Source organism: Cynocephalus volans, chromosome 4 (assembly GCF_027409185.1).
Source record: "Cynocephalus volans isolate mCynVol1 chromosome 4, mCynVol1.pri, whole genome shotgun sequence".
NCBI lineage: Eukaryota > Metazoa > Chordata > Mammalia > Dermoptera > Cynocephalidae > Cynocephalus > Cynocephalus volans.
The window spans coordinates 53,078,039-53,093,143 of NC_084463.1; the positions used below are offsets into that span (position 1 = coordinate 53,078,039).

A 15,105-nucleotide genomic window follows, 5' to 3' on the forward strand; every position below is an offset into this window, starting at 1 on the left:
TTAGAAAGTGGCAGTGTTTACTCATGCAGACACAAGCAATCCTTTGGCATGTGGAAAGGAAATTTTGGAATGCTTTTGCATATGCTTTCAGTTTATAAATAATTAAAAAACAGCAATTACATATAATGTCTTCCTGTTTGAAATAGACAAATATTTAAACATAGAAACATTCCATAATGTGTTTCTTTAATAGTGTGTGTAACTGTTATCACCCATGAGCATTCGTTTAGACATGGTGCCATGTGTACTTCCATTAATGTGGGGTGTCTTTTTTTGCTCTTGTGACTGTGGTTTTGCTGTTGCCTCATATTCATGAGAACAAGTGGTTCATATGGAATAACTTAATCTCTTTGGCATTTCAATGAAGTGGAAACAGAATGCAACATAGAAATATATTTTGTTTTTCTTACCCCATTTAACTTGTGTCTTAATTTGTTAATCTGACACACTGCTTCAGGTATGTATTTACACTTATGTCTTCAAACCTGACTATAAACTTCTTGGAAAAGCAGCATTTTGTTCATACTTTTATCACTAGCAACAAAGACGGTTCTTAGCTACAAGGTAAGCTTTGTAATCATAGTTTTAGTAATTAATATATTATTACAGTATATTATATTATACTGTATATTATTACAGCATATTTCTGCTGTTTTTTTCCCCTCCACGATATGGAGAACAGAACAGTAGCACCTTATTTAACACATATTTATTTAACACTCATTCTCACAGAAGTGTAAACTTGAGATTCCTGTTTTGTGACCTGGAGCTGGTGGCTTGAGATGAGAACAATGCGCCATTACAGAAGTTGATGTCATTTGAGGATGTGGCTGTGGACGTCGCCTGAGAGGAGTGGAGGGACTTGAACGATGCTCAGAAGACAGGGATGTGATGCTGGAGACCTACAGCGGCCTGTTGTTATTGGGTGAGTAAAAGTCCCAGGTAACATTCAGGAGAAATATTTTGTTATTTTTTTATAAAAATAGGAATAGTTTATAGGGTTTTGTGCTGTATGGTAAGATTACATTTTATGAAAAACATGACATCCCTATCTAACAAAAGATTGAAATTGGCCCATTTATTGTATAATTTCTGGAGCTGAGCTCTTGTCATTCTTCCAAGGATCTGGCCTTGCAGTTTTATAAAGTCCTATGTTACTTCCCATTTACAGGGCGCTGCATTAGTAAACCTGAGGTGATCCTCAAGTTGGAGAAAGGAGCAGAGCCATGGATGATAGAAGAACACCCAAACCAGAGCCTCCCAGGTTAGTAAACACATCCTGGGAAGTGGCCAGGAAGAGTAAAACCCAGCAGATCTTTGCTGTGTTCAGCTGTTTCTGGCAATTTTTCCACAGGTGCCTGAGCTGAGGCTGGGTCATCTCCTTGCATCAAACACATGTATTATATAATCTCTTAGGGGGACTCACACATATATATCTCCATATTTTATTTTGCTGTTTTTAAAAAATGTATTTGCCTAAAATATAATCCCTTCATTTCTCTTCTTTGACATTTATTTTTGCTATTCACTGTTTCAATATTCTCAGTTGCCCTCATGTCCTGCACTCTCATGGACATGGTTTCTCAGACTCTGTCCTTTTGTCTTAATTAAAACAGAATATCTGAAACTGGGTAGTTTATGAAAAAACAAACTGTGTCTCTTACTGTTCTGTTCTGGAGGCTGACCATTCTGAGGTCTATGGGCTGCATGTGGTAAGGGACTTGTTTCTCATGGGGATTCTTGGCAGAATCACAAAGTAGTGCAGGATATCACATAGGAAGTTGATAATAAAATAAGAAAAGAGGTCCAGGTATGAACCTTCTGAACCACATCACATAATTTCCAAATCAGAAATTATGGAGCTGAGGTAGACTTAGCATAGGGCATGGAAAAGGAAGGTTCTAGATTTTATAGAAGAACCAGGAGACATGTTACCAAGGTCAAGTGAACCAAGGGTTTCAAGTTGAGGGATTGAGATTGCTGTTTGGAAGTGGAATTCGAAGTTAGTATTTTCCTCTTCTCTTTGTAGAAATCATTCCAAAACAACAAAGAAACTTAGAAATGTACAGGAGACTCTATTTTTTATGAGAGTATTATCCATCCAAAACTCCAGTGCATGATAATGAGGCTTTCATGAGCAATGAATTATCAAGTGGGAGTGTGTGTTCCAGAGTTTGGGAAGGTAATACAGGTTGACTTTATAAAGGAGTAAAAAACAACTTTTTCAAAGATGGTGGGCACAGCCTTATTTGCAGAACCAAATATTTTAGACCAGCAGGAAAGGGGTGTCTGGAGGGGTGGACTGAAGTTTCCTGTATAGAAATGGTTTTGAGAAGCACAGGAAGTCAGGTTATATGAGTAATTTGTGGGAGGCTCTGTTTTGGGTGAGAAAAAGGAGATTTTTATTATTCAAAAACTTCCACATGCCTATAGCCATTTCCTAGGGTAGACTAAAAAGTATAGAAACATTAATGCAAAATTCTTAACCTAAGTTATTTTCCTCCATATGTGATGAAAAATTGGATCATTCTGCACCTGAAAGTAACCAATGAAGGGAAACCTAGCCATATTCAAAGCAGAACAATGAGAAAAAGATCAGCAGGAAGTAGCCACTATTGTTATAAAAACAAAACAGTAGAAAGTGTAAAAAAATGGTAGGTGATGAGCAATCATTTGAAATCTACAATGAGGAAGAAGATAAAACTTATCAAATATTTGATCACGATTTTTAAAAGGTAAATAAATAAGCAAAGAACAATATGATATAATGTTAGCAAATATATTAATACAACATAATATTATGTCAGTACAAATAAAGCACTTATAGTCCTGAAACCAGTGCCCATTATTGATTTTTATAAAATCTTTTATTACTGTTAGGAGAAACTTCTGTACCTTTACATGAGTATGAAAAATTATGCTTATGTGTGGTTCATGGGCATGGGGTTTTTGTCATTTCAGATGTCCAGATCATCAATGACCTAATTGAGGGGAGCCAAGAAATTCATGGTAGATACTTGTGGCAGGGTGTAATCATCAATGGCATCCAGTCAACTGAGGAGAAAATGGAATTAGGAAAATGACCTAATTTCAGTTCAAAGCATATTTTAAATCTGGTTATAAATAAGGCAAACTATTCAGGAGTGGGGCATGAGGAGTTTAACATATGTGAGAATGCACTTCTTCCAGAGACTGATGCCATGCATGCTGGAGAGAGACCTGATGAGCACAATATATGTGAGAAATCACAGAGACATCAGGAGCATCATAGTCAGCATCACAAGTTTCCATCTGGGCAACCTTTTGAATACAGTAGAAAAGGAAAATTCTCCATCACAATGCCAATAATATTTACATAAAAGAAAGTTCATATTTGTGTGACCACCTGTAAATACAGTGAATGTGGGAAGGCCTGTAATAACTGAGCTGTCATTGCCCAAGAGATAACTCAGGTAGGGAAGAAAACTTTTCAATGTGATGTATCTGAAAAAATGTTCTATAAAAAGGCTAACTTACTCGACATCAGGTTATACACACAGGAGAGAATCATGATAAATACTGAATGTCAGAAATCTTTTATAGGATTGACTTTTGGTCAAGATTGCAGAATATATGGTCCCCAGCATCACTCTCTCCCACAAATCAATGAATTTACAACTATAAAAATGTGACAGCCAAGCTGTGGCTGCTGGAGCTCAGGTGAAGAGGAGTAGACACCTATTGAACTCATGAAGGTGTACAAACCACAATGAGAGAAAAAAAAAACTGCTCTCAGCATTTCAAGCCATGGCTGCTTTAATGCTGGAGCACATGGAACAGGTGCTGGCAGAAGCCACAGCTGTGCCATTTAAATGGAGTTTCTTGGAGGTGAAAGGGGGGAAAAGAGGGACTTGGTGGGCCCCAGGACAGCAAGACCACTAATAGGATTCATGAGGACCCACGCAGGAATGAGGAGCGAGAACAGCTGAAAAAGAGGAGCCATTCAGAGGCCTGTGAGTCATTGCAAGGGATCAGCACAGGGCCCATCCCATGGGAAGTGTTTGGAGCATGGGCAGTGGAGGAAATGGGCTCGCTGGGAGAACACTGGGACACAGCAAGGACAGCCGATCTGCCCCCCAATCAGCACAGGACCACTCAGAGGAGACTGGTTGGGAATGTGGAATTGCATGAGGTGCAGTTTGATGAAAAAATTCAGGCCCAGATCATAGTTTCTACACAACCCAGGTGCACTGAGTATCTGGAGAGCTGGAAGTACCTATAAGGTAAACCATTAAATACTGAGCTGCACAAAAAGTCTTCCTTAGGGAAACAGCAGCAAAGCAGCAATTTATCTCAACCACAGAGCTCAAGTACTGGTTTCCACAGGAATTTCCCCAGGTTAGAAGCAAGCAATGACAAAAACTTAGTTCTGGACCGGGCACACCATGAATGCCTTGGGGCTTACGAGTGCAATTTACCTCAACCACACAGCTAAAGTACTGGTTCCCACAGGAAGTTCCCCCATGTTAGAAGCAAGCAAATAACAAACACTTACTTCTGGCCCTGGCACAACATGAATGCCTTGGGGCCCACCAGGGAACATGAGGCCTGGAGCCAGGGGCAGTGCTTCCACCCACAATCACTCACACTGCCAGCACCTCAGGGCCCCCACCCAGGAAGCCAAGGATTGGAGCTGGGGACTGGACCCCACTCCCACTAAGAGGCATGCCAACAAAGCCTAGGGGCCTGCCTGGGGACCTAGGGCTAGCAGCCAGGGACCAGACCCACTTCCCATAACCAGGCATGCTGTGAGAGTGCCTCAGGGCCCTGCCTGGGGCCCCAAGGCATAAAGAAGTCGGCAAGACCTCCCTCCCACAACCAGGCACACCACACCAGGATTTCAGGGTCTGCCAGAGGACCTGAGGCATGGAGAAGGGGACTGGACTCCCCTCGCACAACCAGGCTCACAACACCAGCACCTCAGGGCCCACCCAGGGACCCAGGGTAAGGATCTGGGACTGAACCCAACCTCCCACAACCAGGCACACTGTGACAGTGCATCAGGGCCCTGCCCAGGGGCCCAAGCCATAGAGAAGGGGATCAGAACTCCCTTCCACATCCAGGCACACCTCACTAGCACCTCTGGGCCCACCTGGAGACCTGTGACATGGAGAATGGGACCAGACCCCCCTCCCACAACCAGGCACTCTGTGGCAGCACCTTGGAGCCTTCCCTGGGACCCAGGGGATGGAGAAGGGGCTGGATGCCCCTCCCACAACCAGGCATAGTGCACCAGTGCCTCAAGGCCCACTCAAGGGCCTGAGGTATGGAGAAGGGGAACGAAACTCCCTCCCACAGCCAGGCACACCATGCCAGCACCTCTGGGCCCACCCCAGAGAAGGGGACTGGACCACTCTCCCACAACCAGGAACACTGTGCCCACACCTCAGGGCCTGCTTGGGGACTGAAGTCATGGAGAAGGGGATGGAACCCCCTCCTACCACCAGGCACACTGCACCAGTACCTTGTGGCCTGCCCATGGACCCAAGGCATGGAGAATGGGATCAGAACCCCCCTCCCACAACCAGGCTCACTCACCAGCACCTTGGGGGCTGCCTGGGGATCCAGGACATGGAGAAGGGGATTGGACCCTGCTCACACAACCAGGCATACCGTGCCAGTGCCTCAGGACCCACTCAGGGACCTGGGGCAGGGAACCAGGGATTGGACACTCTCCATAACCAGGTACACTGCCAGCACCACAGAGCAAGCCAAAAACATCTCCCCAGTGTGGGTGGCCCACCACAGCCACCACGATAACCATGGCTGCCACAAAGGCAGCTAGATGCCACAACCACCACACAGATGGTCTGCCAGCCACGGCAGTGAGTCAACACAAGGAGAGACACCAGCAGAGATAAAGAAAGGAGGAGGATGTCTTTCTCCACAGAGCCCATTTCAAAGTGACAGAAGAGACATCTGCTCTATGATAGTATTGGGGGACCTGATCACACCTCTCAGCATTGGACAGATGATCTGGGTGGGAAATCAACAGATTAACCATTATTCATCCAGAGGGAGAGAAGAAATGTAGGGTGATTAGAGGCAGTGGGGGAGAGGAAGGGGATGAGGGATTATGGACATGGGGCATAAAGAATAATTATAATTTCTAACAATATATATGCTAGTAATATTGATTTGATCAACATATCTCAATGTTGAAACCCAAAAATATGTATAATCAATTTTGATTCAATAAATATTTTAAAAAATAAAAATAAAAAAGTAAATCTTTTAGAAAGAAATCATACATTATCTCATATCAAGGAACATCTACAGGGAAGAAGCTTTATCCATGTAATAAACAGAAGAAATTTTTCTATTGGAAGTCAGACATTACTGTGCATCACAGAATTCACACAGGAGAAATGTCCTGTGTATTTACTAAGTGTGGCAAAAAATGAGAATTTACTTCTCTGCTGACATCAGGCAATTCACACAAGTGAAAAATTATGTGAATGTAATAAATATAGAAAATACTTCTACCATAATTCTGCCCTTACTCTATATCAGACAATTCACATGAGACTTTATATGAATTTGAAGAAAGTTAAATTTTCTCCAGTAAGTCAAAACTCAAGAAACATGAGAGAATTCACATTGGTGAGAATCCCTTTGACTGTAACACATGGGGAAAGCACATGTTGAAATCGCCAAAATTCAAACTTAAGCAAGCATAAGAGAATTTATAAGGAATGTGGAAAAGATTTTACCCAAAATTCAAACCTAAAGAGACATCAGAGAATTCACACAGGTGCGTATGCATATGAATGTAAAGAATGTGGGAAAGGTTTTAACCAAAGGTCAGCCCTCAACAAGCATCAGAGAATTCACAAAAGTGAGACAGTATTTGAATGTAAGGAGTCTAGAAAAGCTTTTAACCAATGTCAGCCTTCACCCTGTATCAGAGAACTCACACACATGAGAAGCCCTACAAATGTAACGGATGTGGAAAAACATTTAATGACATGTCATCCTTCAGGATGCATCAGATTACTCACACTGGGAAAAAACCTTATGAATGTGCAGAGTGTGAAAAAGTTTTTAACAAAAAGTCACACCTCAGCAGGCATCAGAGAACACACAGGTGAGAAACCATATGAATGTAAAGAATGTGGAAAAACTTTTAACTGAAAGTCAAACCTCAGTAGGCATCAGAGAATTCACACAGGTGAGAAGCCATAGGGATGAAAAGAATTTGGAAAAGCTTTTCACCAAAAGTCACACCTCAGTGGCATCAGATAATTCTTGCAGGGGAGAAATCATATGTATGTAAAGAATGTTGGAAAGCTTTTAACTGAAAGTCAGCTCTCAAAAGACATCACAGAATTCACAAGTGTGAGACACCATGTGAATGTAAGGAATGTTCAGAAGATTTTAACAAAAAGTTGATCCTCAGCATGCATCAAAGAACTCACCCAGGTGAGAAGCCCTACAAATGTAATGGATGTGGAAAAACATTTAACAACAAGTCATCCTTCAGGATGCATCAGAGTACTGATGCATCAGAGTACTCGCACAAAGAAAACACCTTATGAATGTAAAGAATGTGGAAAAGCTTTTAACCAAAAGTCGATCCTCAGCATGCATCAGAGAACTAACACAGGTGAGAAGCCCTGTGAATGTAATAAAGTGAAAAAAGGTATTTTTTTGCAAAGTCACAGTTTGGAAGACATCAGGAGGTTCCAGTAAAGGTGGTGGTGTAGTCAGTTCCTGGTTTCACTCTGTCCCACAGAGCGACCAATTTACAGCTTTTGAGGAGCAGTGACAGATGACCCAAAATCTACTGGAATAGACAGGAGCCACCCACCATGGGACCCCAGCTCAGGTTGCCCCCCATTTTGTAGGGAGACTGTAAAGTTTCTGGGCCCACAAGCCCTGAGCATGCTGGCTGGCAGGTGGGGCCAGGGCGGCACATCCAACACAGGCCGTCCATTCTCTGTGAGTGACCTGAGAGTCTCCAGTCTCCCAAGCGCCAAGCCAGACAAGTCAGGTAAGGTAGGTGGGTTGGGACTTTTGGCCCAAGCCATCCCATCTCTGTGAGTGACCTGAGAAGCTCTGGGCTCCCAAGCCCCAAGCCAGAGAAGCTGGTGAAGGCAGGTGGAGTGGGACATCTGGCACAAGTTGTACATCTCTGTGAGTGACCTGAGAGGCTCTGGGCTCCCAAGTCCTGAGCCAGATGAGCTGGTAAAGGCAGGCAGGGCAGGACTTTCAGCCCAGGTCATCCCATATCCATGAGTGACCCAAGAGGCTCCAAGTGCCCAAGCCCAAAGCCAAATGAGCTGCTGAAGGCAGGCAGGGTGGGACTTGTGGCCCAGGCCATCTGTCTCTGTGAGAGACTTGAGAGGCTTGTACTCCCATGCCCCCCAACCAGCTAGTGAAGTCAGGTGTGGTGGGACTTCCAGTCCAGGCTAGTTTCTGCTGTCCAGAAGCAGCAGTCCCTTCAGGATCCAAGCCTGACATCAGGGCGAAATGAGTGAACTGTGATACCCCCAGCCACAATGACAAAACGCCAAAGGAAAGAAAGCAGAAATATGAAAAATCAACAAAGTACATCACCACGAAAGGAAATTAATAACTTTCAAATGTTAGATCCTATAGAACAGGAAGTCTTGGAAATGACAGACAAGGAATTTAGAGTAGCTATTCTAAGGAAACTAAATGAGATACAAGAAAACTCAGTGAAACAACACAATGAAATGACAAAAAAAATACAGGATCTGAAAGAAGAAATGTACAAAGAAATCACTGCCTTGAAAAAGAATGTAACTGAGCTGGTGGAGCTGAAGGATTCATTCAATGAAATAAAAAACACAACAGAGAGTTTAACCAGCACAAGAGAGATTTCTGACCTCAAAGACAGGCTCTTTGAATTACCACAGGCAGACCAGAAAAAAAGAAAAAAGAATCAAAAAAATTGAAGAGAATTTGAGAAACAACTGAAAACCTTAAGTGCTCAAATATCTGAATCATGCATATTCCAGAAGGGGAGGAAAAAGGAAATGGCATTGAAAACATATTCAATGAAATAATACCAGAAAACTTCCCAGGTACAGGGAAAGTCATAGATCCCCAGATCGAGGAAGCCAAAGATCACCAAACATATTCAACCAAAAATGTCCTCTCCAAGAGATGTGATAGTCAAACTGGCAAAACTCTGTGGGAGTTCACTACCACACGACCCCCCTTACAGGAAATTCTCAAGGGAGTACGGGGTTTGGTTTTTGGTACCTGAAAAATAACTACCACTGCCACAAAAATTCAAAACAAAATCAAAACCCACTAGTAAATAAAAATGGCAGCAATGAAGAGAAAAAAAGTTTATCTACAACCCAAGAAACCAACAAATACAGAAAACAAACAGTAAATCAGAAAGAAAGGAACAAAAGACACTTAAGACATCCAAACAAAAATCAATAAAATGCTGGGAGTAAATCAACATTTTTCAATAACAACTCTTAATATAAAAGCATTAAATTCCCCAATCAGAAGACACAGACTGGCTGGATTAAAAAGGAGGACCCAACTATATGCTGCCTTCAAGAGACCCACCTCACCCATAATGACTCACATAGACTAAGAGTGAAAGAATGGAAAAAGATTTACCATGCAAACAGCAATGACAAACGAGCTGGAGTAGGTATTCTTATATCTGATAAAATAGACTTTAAACTAAAAACCATAAAAAGAGATAATGAGGGCCACTACATGATGATAAAAGAAATGATCCATCAAAAAGACATGACAATCATAAATATATATGCACCCAATGTTGGAGCAGCCAAATTTACAAAACAAAGTCTACTAGACCTAAAGAAGGAAATAGACTTTGGTCTGTCCTTGGTTGGACAGACCATCTAGGCAAAGAATCAGCAGAGAAACATAAGATCTAAACAATACTCTCGATCCATTGGACTTGGCAGATATCTACAGAAAATTCCACCCAACAACCTCAGAATACTCATTCTTTTCACCAGCACATGGATCATTCTCCAGGATAGATCACATGTTAGGTCGCAAATCAAGTCCCAACAAATTCAAAAAAATTGGAATTATTCCATGTATTTTTTCAGATCACAATGGGTTAAAATTAGAAATCAATAATAAATGAAATTCTGGAAACTATACAAATACATGGAAATTAAACAGCATTCTATTTAATGACATATGAGTCCAAGAAGAAATCTAACAGGAAATCAAAAAATTTATTGAAAGTAATGAAAACAATGATACATCATACCAAAACCTGTGGGATACTGCAAAAGCAGTACTAAGGGGAAAATTTATCACATTAAATGTTTACTTCAGAAGAATGGAAAAATGGCAAGTGAACAACCTAAAACTTGACCTTAAAGAACTAGAAAAACAAGAACAATTGAAACCCAAAGTTTGCAGATGGAAAGAAATCATGAAGATCAGAGCAGTACTTAATGAAGTTGAAACCTCCAAAACAATACAAAAGATCAATGAATCAAAAAGTTGTTTTTTTGAAAAGATAAATAAAATTGACAAACCATTAGCATGGCTAACTAAAAAAAGAAGAGAGAAGATCCAAATAACAAAAATTAGTAGTAAAAAAGGCGATATTATAACTGATACAACTGAAATAAAAAGAATCATTCGAGACTACTATGAACAAGTATATGCCAACAAATTTGAAAATCTGGAGGAAATGAATAAATGTCTGGACACACACAAGCTACCAAAACTGAGTCAAGAAGATGTAGAAAATCTGAACAGACTGATCACAATAAAAGAGATTGAAGCTGTAATCAAAAGGCTCCCAACAAAGAAAAGCCCAGGAGCAGATGAATTCACAGCAGAATTTTACCAAACATTCAAAGAGGAATTGACACCAATTCTCTACAAACTATTCCAAAAGATTGAAACAGAGGCAATTCTCCCAAACCCATTCTATGAAGGAAACATCATCCTGATACCAAAACCAGGTAAAGATACAATTTAAAAATAAAACTACAGGCCAATATCCTTGATGAATATAGATGCAAAAATCCTCAAAAAAATACTAGCTAACAGAATACAGCAACACCTATGCAAAATTATACACCATGATCAAGTGGGATTCAATCCAGGGATGCAAGGTTGGTTCAACATATGCAAATCAATAACTGTGATACACCCTATCAAAAAAATCAAACACAGGGACCACATGATCATCTCTATAGATGCTGAAAAAGCATTTGATAAAATTCAACACTCATTCATGACAAAGACTCCCTATAAGTTAGATACAGATGGAAAGTATCTCAACATAATTAAAGCCATATTTAATAAACCCACCACCAATATCATCTTGAATGGGGAAAAGCTGAAGGCTTTTCCTTTAAGAACAGGAACTAGACAAGGATGCCCACTCTCACCACTCCTATTCAACATAGTGTTGGAAGTACTAGCCAGAGCAATCAGAGAAGAGAAGGAAATAAAGGGCATCCAGATTGGAAAAGATGAAATCAAACTGTTCCTCTTTGCAGATGACATGATTCTATACATCAAAGAGCCTAAGGCCTCTACAAAATAACTCTTGGAGTTGATAAAGGATTTCAGCAAAGTAGGAGGATACAAAATCAACACCCCAAAATCAGTAGCATTTCTATTCTCCAATAGTGAATATGCAGAAAGGGAAATCAAGAAAGCCTGCCCAATTACAATAGCCACCAAAAAAATAAAATACTTAGGAATTGAGTTAACCAAGGATGTGAAAAATCTCTATAATGAGAACTACAAACCATTGCTGATAGAAATTAAACAGGAAACAAGAAGATGGAAAGATATCCCATGCTCTTGGATTGGAAGAATCAACATTGTGAAAATGCCCATACTACCCAAAGTGATATACAAATTCAGTGCAATCCCCATCAAAATTCCAATGACATGTTTCTCAGAATGGAGAAAACTATCCAGACATTTATATAGAATAACAAAAAACCATGCATAGCCAAAGCAATTCGGAGCAAAAAAAAAAAAAAAAAAAAAAAAAAGAAGAAGAAAGAAAGAAAGAAAAGAAAAAGAAAAAAGAAAAAAGGAAGCTTGGGGCATAACATTACCTGACTTTAAACTATACTACAAAGCTATAATAACCAAAACAGCATGGTACTGGCATAAAAACAGACACACTGATCAATGGAATAGAATAGAGAGTCCAGAAATCACCCCACATACCTACAGCCATCTGATCTTTGACAAAGGCACCAAGCCTATACATTGGGGAAGAGACTGCCTCTTCAGCAAATGGTGCTGGGAGAACTGGATATCCATATGCAGGAGAATGAAACTAGACCCATACCTCTCACCATATACCAAAATCAATTCAAAATAGATTAAAGAATTAAATAAAGACCCTGAAAGAATAAAATTACTCAAAGAAAAGAGGAGAAACACTCAGGAAGTAGGACTGGGCACAGACTTCATGAATATGACCTCAAAAGCACAGGCAACGAAAGGAAAATAAACAAATGGGATTATATCAAACTAAAGAGCTTCTGCACAGCAAAGGAAACAATTAACAGAGTTAAAAGACAACCAACAGAGTGGGAGAAAATATTTGCAAAATACACATCTGACAAAGGATTCATATCCAGAATATACAAGGAACTGAAATAACTTTACAACAAAAAAACAAGTAACCCAATTTTAAAATGGGCAAAAGAGCTAAGTAGGCATTTCTCTAAGGAAGATATACAAATGGCCAACAGACATATGAAAAAATGCTCAACGTCACTCAGCATTCGGGAAATGCAAATCAAAACCACACTGAGATACCATCTCACCCCAGTTAAGATGGCTAAAAACCAAAATCTCTGAACAATAGATGCTGGCAAGGTTGTGGAGGCAAAGGAACTCTCATACATTGTTGGCAGGACTGCAAAATGGTGCAGCCTCTATGGAAAATGTTATGGAGGTTCCTGCAACAATTGCAGATAGATCTACCATATGACCCAGCTGTCCCACTACTGGGAATATACCCAGAGGAATGGAAATCATTAAGTCGAAGGTATACCTGTTCTCCAATGTTCATTGCAGCACTCTTTACAATAGCTAAGAGTTGGAACCAGCCCAAATGTCCGTCATCAGATGAGTGGATATGGAAAAATGATATATCTATAGAATGGAATACTACTCTGGTATGAAAAAGAATGAAATACTGCCATTTGCAACAACATGGATGTACCTAGTGAAAATTATATTAAGTGAAACTAGTCAGGCACAGAAAGAGAAATATCACATGTTCTCACTTATTTGTGGGAGCTAAAAATAAATAAATAAATACACAAACAACCTGGGGGGTGAGGGAGGAAGACACAACAATTATAATTCCTTGAAGTTGATATAACAAGCAAACAGAAAAGAGTTTGATGGGATGGAGGGGGAGAGGGAGGGGGGAGGGAGTTTTCAGTAATGGGCTACAATAATCAACCACATTGTATATTGACAAAATAAAATAAAACTAAAAAAAAGAAGACACTGAGAGATGTGAAACTAACTAACATGAAAAACAAAGGGGGGAGTCACAGAACTCATCCCAGGAGGGTGGAAATCTTTAGATGATAATTAAGAAATAAGGTCTATAAAATGGACATTGGTGTGGTTAATAAAAAGTCTTGATACCACAGTATCAAAGACTGGCCCATCAATAGGGATACCCTGTTTTCTTACGAAGATTACCTCCCCCCAAACAAGTTCACAAAAGATCCATAGTTTTTTGAGTCTAATTCTCAATCAGAACCCAAAATCTTCTACAAAGTGAAAAAAATGTTGGAGGAATATAGGTATGAAAGTGCTGGCTTACACACCCTCATACTGTGTCCAAACTGAACAATGTGGAAAATGAAGGGAGTCCCACTAGATAGATCTCTCTGGTTCTTCAAGTGGATATGGTGATGAGGGGGTGAGAAAGGGTGCTGATATAGTTTTTTATTTCCCACATTACCTCAACATTCTTATTCCTGCCTGATACAGTGTTCACAGAACCAGGGTTATGACAACAAATGCTGGAATCAGAAATTATTTCAAAGCAAGAAACTTATTTTATCTTTTTGTCATAATTCCTAAGGGCATGATAAAGCAGGTTGTATTCTGAAGGCTACTGATAAAATTGAGGTCAACAGAAAATGCAGCTATATTTCCAGGTTATAAAACAACTTGCTGAGTCTGCACCTATGTGTTTGAATGGGAATGGACTGGTCGAGAACGTGGGTATTTGTTGGGCTAAAACCACTGCCTGGAATGTGGAGCAGCACAGTGGACAAACCTAATGCTCCATCCAGTGTTAAATGAGTTTGAGTATAAATGAAGAAAAAGAGAAATAGCAGCTGAAACTAAAAGAAGTGTTAAATAAAATATGTAATGGGAGAAGATTAGTATTACCTCAACATCCTGAAAGTGACTCAGACCAAAAGATGATATCATCTTTCAGCTCAATTATACAAAATGACTGAGAGGCTGAAACCATATATTGTTGAGAACACTCCAGCTTTTGGAATATGATGAGATACAACAAGACTGAAACCTGAGTAGCCACCCCCTATAATGATGAAGGTTGAGTTCTATCTCCAATGGACAATGATGTAATGAATCATGCCTATGTAATGAACCCTCCCTGAGTATCCCTAAGGACTGGGTTCAGCAAACTTCAGGGCTGGTGAACACATCAAAATGCTGGGAGGGTGACACAACTTGTGAGAGCATAGAGGCTCAGAGCCTGGTTTACAGCAAAGTCAATGGAAGTGTGGATTTTCTGGAGACCCCCTAAAAAATATGAGATTATATAAAGATAAAAGGCTCAACTCACCAGAAATACATATGCACCAAACAAGAAAGATTCTTTAGAAATAAAAAAAGTAGCAATTGAAATGGTAGGAGATTTCAATAACCCATACAGAATAATCAATAGAACAATCAGACTAATCGCCAATAAGTATATAAAGGGTTGGAACAACAATATCGAACAATTTTGACCTAACAGACACATACAGAACAAATCATACAACAACAGTACAACACAATTTTCACAAGTGTTCATAGAACATTCTTCAAGATAAACCACAT

At 40.2% G+C, this 15,105-nt stretch overlaps 1 protein-coding gene across 1 annotated transcript in view; it reads right to left on the reverse strand.

The window, feature by feature from the left end:
• Window positions 1-755: 755 nt before the first annotated feature.
• LOC134375542 (zinc finger protein OZF-like) overlaps window positions 756-15,105 on the reverse strand; it is a 92,485-nt gene continuing 78,135 nt past the window's right edge. Inside the window, exon 5 of the mRNA XM_063094080.1 lies at window positions 756-912. Within this exon, the coding sequence (XP_062950150.1) occupies window positions 815-912 (98 nt within the window). The 3' untranslated portion in view covers window positions 756-814. The remainder of the gene's footprint in view (window positions 913-15,105) is intronic.